Below are 12,189 nucleotides of genomic sequence, written 5' to 3' on the forward strand. Positions count from 1 at the left end.
AGTGTTCAAACCAGTTTTAACTTATGGATCTGAGAGCTGGGTCAGAAGTAAAACACTTGACCAAAGACTAGAGACCGCAGATATGAGAGTCCTGAGAAAGATTACAGGTGTGAACAGATGGCATCAATGGCAATATCATATTAAAAATGACGATATTAGGAAAGAACTTGACATTGTCAACATCCAGGAATGCATTAGCAGAGCTAATCTCAGGTGGTATGGTCACTTAAATAGAATGGGTGAAGAAAGATTAGCAAAACAAGTGTTCTCTGCCAGGTTGGCAGCAAAACGACCCAGAGGAAGACCAAGATGTAGGTGGATTGATACAGTGCAAAGTGCCTTAGACGATAGAAATATAAGATCTGATAATGTTGGAGTCTTGACAAGTAACAGACTGATTTGGAGGAAAATTGTAGATAAAAAGTTAGTAATGATGTAATTTTTTTCATGTAGTACTATCATATCCTGTACACCCCTTGAGGGTACATGGCAGGAATTTGATGATGATGATGATGAATTACAGACTAAAGAATTATAAACTACATTTCTTTCCTGCAATAATCCCCCCCCCCCCCCAAAGTCAAATTTGTAGTTCATCATTGTCAAATTTTTTGATATGGTAAAGGAGAACAAGGATACTATGCTAGTGCTGCAAGCTTACAAGACATCTCCCATCAACATTTTTCCTCAAAATTAAACTATCGCTTGTCCGAATTCTAATATTGTCAGAACTTATATTTCTGTCTTCTAGGGCACTTCTGACTGTATCAATCCACTAGATCTTAGTCTCTCTCTCTCTGTCTTTTACCCTGTCACCTTGGATCAAACACCTATTTTACTAACCTTTCCTCTCCTATTCTGTTTAAGTGACCATATCAGTTTAGATTAGTTCTGTTCACACAGTTCTTGAAGGCTAATAGTGTCAATTCCTTACTAATGTCTTCATTTTTAATATGATTCTACCACTGATGTCAATTTGTTCACTCCTCTAATTTTTTTTTCTCAGAATTCTCTTCGATTCTGATTAACTGTTAAATTTCTAACTTAATCTCCAGCAGTCAAAATTAGTTTAAACATTGGTTTTTTTGCTCTAAGTTTGGTTCTTGTTTTAAACTTTGTTTTTCTTGAAATAATATTTGTAAATTTGAATAGTTCATAAAATTGCTCAACTTTAATTCATTTTAAACCTTTCTCATGTATTTATTTTCCATTTCATACTGATGTTTATCTTGCTTATAACTAAATGATGATAACTTCCAATTTCAAATCCCTCTGTATACTCTTGTATTCTGAACCGGTGTGAAGATATCAATTTATCACCTTCAATGATAATATAGTCAACGAGAATCTTTTTCTTGTATCATCTCTCAACATGAATTTATACATATATTTTTCTTTTTGTTATGTGAAATTGCAATGGCTAGTCCATATCCTGAACAAAAATCCAGCAGGTGCACTTACCATTATTAGCTTTGTTCATTCATCCAAATTTTTCCATTTTTATGTGTTTGGTATTTATTTCTCACTCTGTTATTTAGATTTCCAACAAGAACATCACCTTTTTCTCTTTCATCCCCTCAAATGATTCGAAAAATTTCTCCACTTCTTATTTACGAGAATCTTCTTCTGTGGGATCATATGTGCAAATAAATTCCATTGTCCAATTTCCCATTTTGGAATCTGCCACATAACTCTACATGAAAAACTGCCTGTAAATCAAAAAGTCTATCTTCATGTTTGGTGTTTAATGTTATCACTACACCTTCCTTTCCTTAATCACTACTGCCTGAACATAACATCCTATATTTATTGCTTAGTAAGATCTTCCCTTTTCTCAGTCTTCTCCTCAGTAACACAAATTATCTTCACGTGGCACCTCTCTAGATCTTCTCTGATATCAACATCTTTTCTATTGATACTTATTATGCCTATGCTGATCTTTTATACTGTCGCTGAGTTTGTTTCAGTAACTGACTTTTCACTGTTCAACCTGGTTCCGTGATGAAAACAGTGTGTGTGTGTGTGAGTGAGTGAGTGGGTGGGTGGGTGGGTGGTAACTGGGCAATGCCTCAACTAGCACGCAATTTCATTTCATCACTTTCATCATGTTTGTTGCTGGTTTACACAAATACAGAATACAATTTCAGTCAGCTAAATCCCAAACTGCCAATTCATCACATTCATTCAATATCCAGTGTATACCAGGTCAGAAGTCCCAGTGGGCTCTTTCCATTCCTTAAAGGTCATATGGAGGTCTTCTCCCAGTTATTAAGGTCTGACCTTCAGCAACTATGTACTTGACATCTGAAATTCTGAAGGCGTTTATCTGTTCAATGAAATTTGTTTTTGCAAAAGCTGATTCATATTGTGAACAGCTGAGCATTGAGCATTTTTTAAAAAAATTTCTAAGGTAGATTTCATTCATAGTGCTTAATCCACTGGATTATTTGAACTCGTGACAACCTTTTCAATGACAGACACCAACATAAAGAGGTGCGCTGTAATACTGGCAATTTTTTACGTAGATATTATTTGCATCATGCTGAACCATTTACAGTCTATGAAAAATCCTTCAGTCCTGAAGTGGTGAATCCCTTGGCTCAAGAACATCACATCAGGATTAACATGAGTATTTTAGATATTATGCTCACACACATTTGTGATTCCCCCTGTAATAAGACTTAGCTCAAATGGTGGCTATTGTGGTAATGATTCATTTCATCTTTAGCAGGTATTTAGTGTACAAGAGTTAAACCTACATGGGTAGGTTATACAATCAAAAGATGAACATAGTTCAGATGATTTTTGTAATGTTATTGACTGAATTATCAACATTATCCATAATCCAAAATATTTTCACGATTTAAAACAAGAAGGTGCAAGAGATAGACCCTGTTTAAGTCTTGAAAAAAAAAAAAAAAAAAAAAAAAAATGTAAAAATCAAAATAATCAGTATTTCATTCTGAACATTAACAAATTAATAAAATTTAACATGCTATGCTTACCCTAAGAGGTGGTGGTGGTGGATTTATACCAGGAGTAAATGGAACACGACTCCATAATTTCATTAGGTCACCTGAAAAATTCTACTATGAATGCAAGCTGAGTCAGTTATTAAAAAAACAAATAAAATAAAATAAAACAGTCTTTCCAAGTAAGGGACAGCATTCTTTCTATAATAATAAATAAGGCTAATCAAATAAGCTCATGTGTGAGATGGACCATAAATGGACAACATATGAACTGAATATAAGACAATGTAATGCCACAATTGTTCAATGGGGAAGTTCATTTCAAGGTTATGCTTCCCAATAAAAAGCTAATTTTGATTTTAAGAATATCCATCTATATCAAGAAACTGTTTCATTATTTCATCACTGTTGTCATAAAATACCTGATATACATACCAATCAAGGGAGTGTATAGGAGATATATTAGTATGAGGACTTACCATTATTACTAATTCCTATTGAAAATTTTCCTCCAAATTAATCTTATCTATCAGTACTGTCAGATCTCATATTCTGGTCTTCAAAGGAACTTCCAACTGCATCAATTGATCTATATCTTAGTCTTTCCTCTGGGTCTTGTTTCTGGCATCAAATATTTGTTTTGCTAATCACTCGAGTCAGCTTTGCTACTTAATGAATGCTAATAATGTCAAATTCCTTCTTAATGTCTTCATTTTTAATGATTCTGCCAATGCCTTCAAAGCCCACCTACCTACACATACTTTTCTTAATATTTTCTTAGGCTCACTTCTGCATCTTGCCATTCCTGGCACAAACACATTTACAACCACAGCCTCCTCGGTCACAAAAAACTGTGCTCTCTGTTAATGGTATTACTTTTTTTTTTTTAACCTGTACTTAACTCCTAACACTATATAAATCTTAAATCTGCACAGAATTGGAATACTGCTCTCCCATTTGAGACAGGGCACCAAAAGCTTTCCTCAGAATAATTGAGCCACTGAGAAGAGAGCAATGTTCCATATCAGATGGACTTTTCCTCTCTCCCTACCTCAGAGATTCCTTCAATCATTTTCTCACAGATGCTCATTTCTTCATTATGCCCCTTCTATAGTTCTGCTCGAGTGCCAGCCTGGTTAGCCAAGTAGATAGCCTATGCACTCTAACAGGGCTTAGATTTGGATCCCACTGTAAACAATGATTACGTCTTTAGGTAGAAGACAATTTTCCTTACTTAGCGAAACCACAGCTCTGCTTATTAAAAACCTTATCTCAGAACTGTGGTATCACTTGATGTTTCAGCCATTTTTACTACTTCATCTGCAGTTTCATTTCCCTTTAATCCCACATGGGATGGAATCCACTGGAAAATTATTTCAGAATCCTTATGTAGTTTTGTTTTTTGCCATGTCTCTAAGTATTTCTTGATGGCTAGTGTAGCAGTTCTTAATAGCATGAAGGGCTGCTAAGGAATCTGTGAAAAATATAAATTCCTTTAGGTTTTGTTTATCCAAATGTTGCAGTGCTATGTTAATGGCTATTAATTCTGCATGGTATGAGTTGCATCCTATACTGTTGGTTGTTTTTAGTTCTATATTTTGAGAGCTATAGATGAGTACGCCACTCCCAGAATTGCTATTTGAATTTTTGGAGCCATCTGTGTAGATCTTTATTGAGTTAGGTCCATATTTCATTATTTTTGAAAAACCTAATGATCTCAAAATTTCAGGGTTTTCTAGGCTTTTTTTTCTCTTCTCATGTTTCCCTATTTCAAAATTAATAACTATATTTTTCTTGTCTTTTAGGGGGAAATGCTGGGTAGTTGGCTATTTTATTTGGACAATCCAAGGAATTTTATTTTCCATGCATTGTTGATTTTTAATTTATTCTGTTTCTTGGCTGCCAATTTTTATAAGTTCATGATGTGCAAGGTTGGCTCTTTTTCCTACAAATTTAGTAAGATTTTCTTGCCACCTAATTTTTTTAAAGGAACAAGGTTGGATTCAAAATCTGCTATTTTTCCAGAAGTTGTATTCCTTAGTCCACATATGATTCAAGCTGCATTTTTCTGAATTTTTATAAGCTTGTCTGGTTTTGAGATGATTGCATCCAGATGGGCAAAGCATATTCCATTATGGGTTGGATAATAGAGGTGTATGTGACTTAAGGTTTTAGGCATTAGTTTCCCCTCTTTACCTGAAATACTTTTCATGATATTTAATCTTCTTTCTGCTCTGACTGCAACATTGTTGATGGAAACTTAGTGATGGATCCAGAGTAACTTCAAGGTATTTGAATATTCGTTAAATGTAATTAGTTGATTATTTAGCTTAATCTTTGGTCTCTACTTTCTAAGGTGGTTATTGATGGTAAATGCACAAATTTCTGATTAAGTAGGGCTAATTTTGATTTTTTGGTTTTCACAATATGTAGACAACCTTTCAATGGCTATGTTTAATTGACTTTCTGTTATTTCTAAGTTGTTGTGAACTGAGAATAGGACTGAATCATCAGCACACACACACATAGCTATCCTTTGTTTCTTTATTTATATTTTATCTAAGTCGTTTAAGTAGATGGAAAAAAGGAGTGGGCTCAAAATGCTGCCTTGAGGGATACCCTGTCTTATTTTCACTTTCTTGGAAAAGGTGTTATTTGTTCTAACTCGAATTGTTCTATTTCTTAGAAAGTCAAAAATCCAGTTTAGAACTTTATTCTTCTATTCTAATATGACAAAGTTTGGAAAAGAGTTTCTGCCTCCACACCTTTTCAAAGACACTGCTAAAATCTATAAAAGCTGCAATGCTGGATTTCGTAGGTTTGATCTGGAAGTTATCTTGAATTGACTGAGTTAAGTAGAAAAGTTGATCAGTTGTTGAGTGATTTCTTCTAAAGGCAGCCTGAAAATGTGGTAGTATACTATTCTTGTTTAGATAATAATTCAAACATTGGAGTATCATTTTTTCCATCAATTTGCCTGGAATTGAAGTCAGTGAAATTGGTCTATAACTTTCTAGTTGGTCTTGAGGTTTGTTAAGCTTTAAAATTGATATGATTGTGGCTTATCTTCCAGTCTTTTGGAGTTTTTCTTTGATTTAGGCTATTGTTGTATAGCCAATCTAGAGCTAGGGAAGGAAGATGCTTGATCATAATTTCTTGTATGTTATCTGGTCCACATGATTTATTTATATCTAGTCTCTCCTCCAAGGCATCTCTCAATTCAGAGATTGTAAATGGGTCCCAAAATAATTTGTTTTAGATTTTGGGGAATTTGCAGCATTTTTCTGCTGGCAAGCCTGTTTTGATATTTGATGGTCTTTCCTAAAATTCATCTCTAGTTTGCAGATATTTTGAAAATGAAAGGCCAAGATATTTGCGATCTCCATATCTCCAATTTTTGATTTAAATCTGGGTCTTTTAGTGTGTTAGTCTCACTTGCCTTTCGTAGGTCTCTTTGTAAATTAGTAGTCAGTTTCCAAAGTTTGGTATCTGAAGTGTTTGGATTTAAGTTGTGGCAAAATTCTTGCCACCTAGTGTGGAGTGAGTATGATGGCAGAAATGACTTGTAATAAGAGGGATGGTCTGCACTTGAATTCATTTGGCATCAAAAGCCTGGAAAAATTACTTCCTGGTATGAAACCTAATGTGGAGAGTCAGGGAAACTAAATCACCAAAAGAGGAATGAGAAAAATGTGTGTGAAAGTTCAGCTATGGTATGCAAAAGTGTTAAAGATATGAATGATTTCAAACATGGTTATGTATGTGGCAAAAGGGTAGAAAAATACACTTTTGGTTCAGACCTTTTAAGAATGTCTGGGGAGAAAAAAGAAAAAGTTCTACAACAAGGCCAAATAGATTACATATCTAATTATAAGAATAGGCTAGGTGGCAATTTATTATGTCTATACAAAAAGACCAGGAGCATCAGAAACAATGGGTTGAGTTCGTTGCTGTATTGAATATGATGTGGCCTAAGATTGTTGGCATTGGTGAAACCTAGGCTATCAGAATCAGATATGGTAACTGGGATTGAGTGTAATGGTTATGCTATTTTTAGAAAAATATCAGTAATGCATAGGAATCTTTGAAAAAGTGCTTAAATGAGATGGTATCTGAATGTATCCCAAGTGCTCAAAGAATAAATAGGTTGGAAGTGAAATGGATGTGCAATCTTATTAAGCAAGAGATCCACAAGAAGAAGATGATGTGGAAAGAATATCATGAGAATAAGAGTGAGAGGAGTTATGAAATATATAAAGTTCAGGCCAGAAAAGTAATTGCGCATATTGTGCAGATCGCTAAATTGGAGTATGAAAAGAAATTGGGCATGCAAGCTAAAGGCAATCCAAAAGAATTTGATTGTTATGCTGGCAAGCAAAAGAACGAATGAATGTGAAAGAATAACTTTACTGAATGCAGATGGTATTTTAGTGTCAGAAGTTAATGAGATTGTTCAATTAATGAGTGTTCACTTTGCTAAGATATAACCAGGTGTATGTAACATAGTGCACAGTGCTACATTGGATGAAGAGTTACAGGTGTATGAAAATGAGATTGAACAGCTGTTACATAATCTGGATAAGAATTTGTCAATAGAGACAGATGGAATATCAGCCGATTTGCTAAAGAAATGTTCAGTTGAATTGGCTATGCCTTTCACATGTAACTTGAGTCTCAGCTTAGGAATGATACCACAGGCATAAGGAATGTATGATAGATCTGTTGTACAAGGGTGTTGCAAAAAAACTGATGTGTCTAAGTACCAACCTATCAGCATCTCTGGTGTTGGATTTGCTCGTAGACAAATGTGATCATTGGATTTGTTGGTAGACAAACTAGGGAAATTAATGTACCAGTTTCAACTCTATAATTGCTTCATTCAGTTGGAGACACTCGTTTGACTAACATGTGGCATGTTAAATGGCTATAATGTTAAAAACTGAGTATCGTGCTGTGATAAAGTTTTTCACCAAACACAGGCTTTCTCAAACAGTGATTGGATGGTGTATAGGAAAACTTCTCCTTTATATTCCATTGTGAAGGAATGGGCTAAACAATGGCTAAACAGCCATTTTGCCTAGGAAGAGAAAGCATCGAAGATAATCCTCGTGATGGTTGGCCTGTGGAAGTGATGACTAAGGAAAATGTCTCTCTTGTTGAAGACGAACTGCTCAATAACAGATGGCTGAAGCTCAAAGAAATCTCAGCAAGGCTAGGGCTTTCCATAACAACTGTCTTTCGCATCATTCATGAGAGGCTTCACGTGACAAAGGTCAGTGCAATGTGGGTGCCCTGACTTCTCTCTTTAATTAGAAGGAACATCATGTAACCTGTTCCCACAAGTTTTTAGAGCTTTGCCAAGGGAATCAGAGAGAGGTGATAGAATCCATTGTCATTGGGAATGAAACCATGGTCCTTTATTATGATCCTCTATCCAAAAGAGAATCCATGGAGCGATGCAAACCAGGCAAAGCACCACTCAGAAAAAGCCAAGGTTATTCACAGTCCGCAAAGACGATCATGGCAACAATCTTTTGGGATTGCCAGGTAATTCTCTTGATTGATTTCAAGGAAAGGAATACCCCTGTGAATGCATATTATGCTTCACTCCTGCACAAATTGCATGACACCGTAAAGAAGAGACGAGGAATGCTGAGTCACGGTGTTCGCCTGCTTCGCGACAATGCTCCAGTTCATATGGCTATTGTTGTAAGGCTGTAGTGAAGAACTTTGGCTTCCAAGAGATTGAACACCCATCCCACAGACCAGATCTAGAATCCAGTGATTACCTCATCACAAAACTGAAGAAAGACCTTGAAGGAAGAAAATTTGCAGATAAGGTGAAAGATGCAACTTTAAGCCATTTTGCAGACAAAGTAGACTATTTTTTTCATGGGCATAGACTTTTAATTCAAAGATGCGAAAAGTGTGTTGAAATAAAGGGAGATTATGTTAAAAAGTACACAGTTGTTTTCTTCCTATAAAAGTTTGTCAGGCCAGAAACTTATGGAACCACCCTCATACATATCAATAAAAATTATGCTTCTAAAAGTTCATGAAATATTATTCTTAAAGCATATAAAGCCATTCTCTAAATTAACCATATACTGTTGCATTTTCTGCACATCTTACACAATAACAATAATATTATTGTTATATGTGATTCAAGGGCACACACTGTTTCTAAGCAGAGTGTTAATACTGGCTCAACAGATTCCTGTTAATAGTCAGTACAGTCACAACAAAGTTTGCATAGTATGCTGACTGTTAACAGATTCATAGCTCCTTTGACAGAATTACAATAAAGGATTGTGTTGGATGGAATTACAGCCAAAGCAACTAAGACTATAAGGCCAGCATATTAAGTTAAGTAACAGTGTGAGCTCTCCAGCTAATATGCTTGTTTTATAGGATGAAAAAAATCCTATCATCTCAATAAAATTAAAACACTCACCTAACTGGACAAAGCGCTCGTCACAACCTCTTCGAACAAGAAGACCCATAGTGAAATATCCAGACTTAAACCAATCTGTCATTTCCTGACATGTAAAAGGTCCTTCAAAATATAAAATTGTTTGGCTTTACTTGAATAATCAAATGAAACTTTTAATTTAGAACTGGCATAGATGAACTATTTAGAGTAATAAAGTAATAAATATTTTATTTTAGAAATTCACTTGAGCAGGCTAATAATTTATTAATTTAATAAAATTTACAATGTTTTAGCACTAACCCTAAATTTGTAATATATCTCAAAATGCACAACATCTGGAAGTAGTAGTATATATCATGATACACCCATTCATTGTCTAAAGTGAAATATTCTTTTAACAAAGATATAGAGCATTAAACAACAGTGTTATGTGGTGAAAATATTAAAAGATTTAATGTTTACTGGTCAGTGAATAAGATATTTCAACAGAAAATAAACATTCACCCTCAGTGATAAAAATCGGGCAAATCAATCTCATCTTAATTATTCTACCTGAAATCAGAAAGCACTTCAAGTATATCTAAATAAATAATATAATTAATCAAATATTATTCACAACAAACCATTAGACACAAGTCGTTAAAATTGAAATTAATAATAATTCACTGATGAGGATTTCATCCAATTTAAACTATGTAGTAAACAAAGACAGCTGTGCACCAAATTCAACTTAACTGAAGAAAACTCATTAGAAAAACACAAGTTAAAAAAATAACATAGTAAACCATAAAAAATTGCACTCCAAAAAAAAGCCAAGTAAATTTTCAACAGTGGTAGTTCTCTAAACACAGCAGGTAAATTAATTATACTTCTACTGAATTTACATCCTTTCTTTTTTTTTCAAAAAGAGTTTAATAGAAATAAATTATATCCTTTATGTTGTAAGCTTCCAACAAGTTTAAAGAAAAACCAGCATAGTCCTACCTTCCAGTAGTAGAGAAAATATTCATCAACAGATACGTACTACTTCCAATCCATATGAATAATAACAATATAAAGCTATAACAATGGAATTATATTAAAATATTTTCTTCTCTTCCAATCACTAATGAGAAGAAATATCAATGGTTACTTCAATTTAAACAAAGCAGTCCCTATAAAAAATATAACTGACTGTATCTCAGATGTGGAATTCATGCATGCATTCTGCCCAGATTTTGTATCAATTGCTATTAAACTGCAAGTCCATATACTTCTTAATGAAATTGTTTAGTCCTTAATTTGTAGAAAATCTAAATCCATGTTATGCCATAATTTCCCATGCTTAAAACTTGGATAAGGTTCTATAAATTTCATTCCAGACTCCTGAAGGTTGAAAATTTAATGCTCCTCTTCCAATTATTGCCAGCTTCTTTAAGGATTTTGTATTCTCAAATTCACTTATCCTCTTTCCAGATATTTTTGAAGACAAATATATATTATGATGTGAATAATTTTAAACTAAACTGACAATAAATGAATAGTGAGGCAGACTACAACAGTTTGTTTTGCAGGCTTTCCCCTCTGAACCTGTGAAGTGATCCAGACACAGTAACAGAATACAAACATGTAATGTAAAACTGAATTATTAGATTAAAAAAAGACCATATGTTTGAGTCAGTTATTCAGAAACCACTTAAATTAAAACCACACAAATTAAAATGATTTATTTTTGGTTGTATGCCATCAACTCAGTCAATTGGCAACCTTGAGTAGAAGGATACACATTCTGCTTGCCTCGCTTCTGTAGTCTAGCATTTCAGTCATAAGAGAAAAAAATTTTTCCATTGTAAAAGTGCAGGGAGATGATGAAAAACTATCAAATGAAATCAATTCCTATGTTTTCCAGAGGTAAGAAAATATAAACTTCCTATTTTTTTTATTTTTATATATATTTTTTTAATGTTGATTTCAAACAGATTGATTTTATATGTCCTAATAATGATAGTTATTGTTTATGGACTACAGAGCCTTCATCTTATTTGTTGCATTAGTAAGAACAGATAGTGCTATATAAACAGAGGAAAGAAGTTTGGAAGTGGCATTTTCTTAGGAGGAATGGCACAGTCAAGACCTTTAGACACTAGAAGTAACGTATCAGAGGTATGCCAGAGACAATATCAAAGTTTGAGTGACATAAACTGGAGCTTGGAAACAGTTGCCTAATGCTTTAACTTTCTGTTTGAATCTATCTCAAACACCATGTTAGAAAAGCCTGATGAAATTCAGTGGAACAGAAACCATAATAAGAGTAAATACGGATGCAAGAAAATTACAAAAAAGGTCTGTCTGCATTCTAATGATGGGCATCATATGCATACTACTATACATTTTCAGTATGAATTTACCTGACCTACATACAGATGCATTTAGCAAAAGTCTTAAGTGAATGCAAAGTCATTCTACAACAGGCAGGGATAAACTGATACACTACTGTCTTCAATACCTCAGATTTTTTTTTTTTAAACTAAATGTTGCATTGCTTAGAAATGGGCTTTCCATAAATGTGAGAAATTTGTTCAATAGGAAATGAAAGTAAGCAGAGAAACAATTAACATTATGATAATTATTACATATATTTTCATTCATGTTTTTTAAACATTTTCAGTATATGAAATGATTGGAACAAAAGCCTAACACATGCATACCAGAAAATTCAACAATGCAAACTCAGTGATTCAGTATGACAACAATCAGTACTTTTAATAAATATTGATAATTTTTTTTAACATTATCTATTTGAAT

At 33.9% G+C, this 12,189-nt stretch overlaps 1 protein-coding gene across 4 annotated transcripts in view; it reads right to left on the minus strand.

Annotated features, from left to right (window-relative positions):
• Positions 1-12,189, minus strand: part of LOC150100781 (GRB10-interacting GYF protein 2-like) — a 525,021-nt gene that overhangs the window by 291,918 nt on the left and 220,914 nt on the right. For all 4 annotated transcript variants that reach the window (XM_090401532.1, XM_090401529.1, XM_090401530.1 and 1 more), the window contains exons 13-14: positions 9,427-9,528; positions 3,006-3,076 (exon numbers count right to left, since the gene is read on the minus strand). In XM_090401532.1, the coding sequence (XP_090257658.1) occupies positions 3,006-3,076; positions 9,427-9,528 (173 nt within the window). The remainder of the gene's footprint in view (positions 1-3,005; positions 3,077-9,426; positions 9,529-12,189) is intronic.

The sequence above is a fragment of the Typopeltis vanoorti genome, chromosome 12 (genome assembly GCF_054136105.1).
Source record: "Typopeltis vanoorti isolate ZY-2024b chromosome 12, IOZ_Tvanoo_1.0, whole genome shotgun sequence".
NCBI lineage: Eukaryota > Metazoa > Arthropoda > Arachnida > Uropygi > Thelyphonidae > Typopeltis > Typopeltis vanoorti.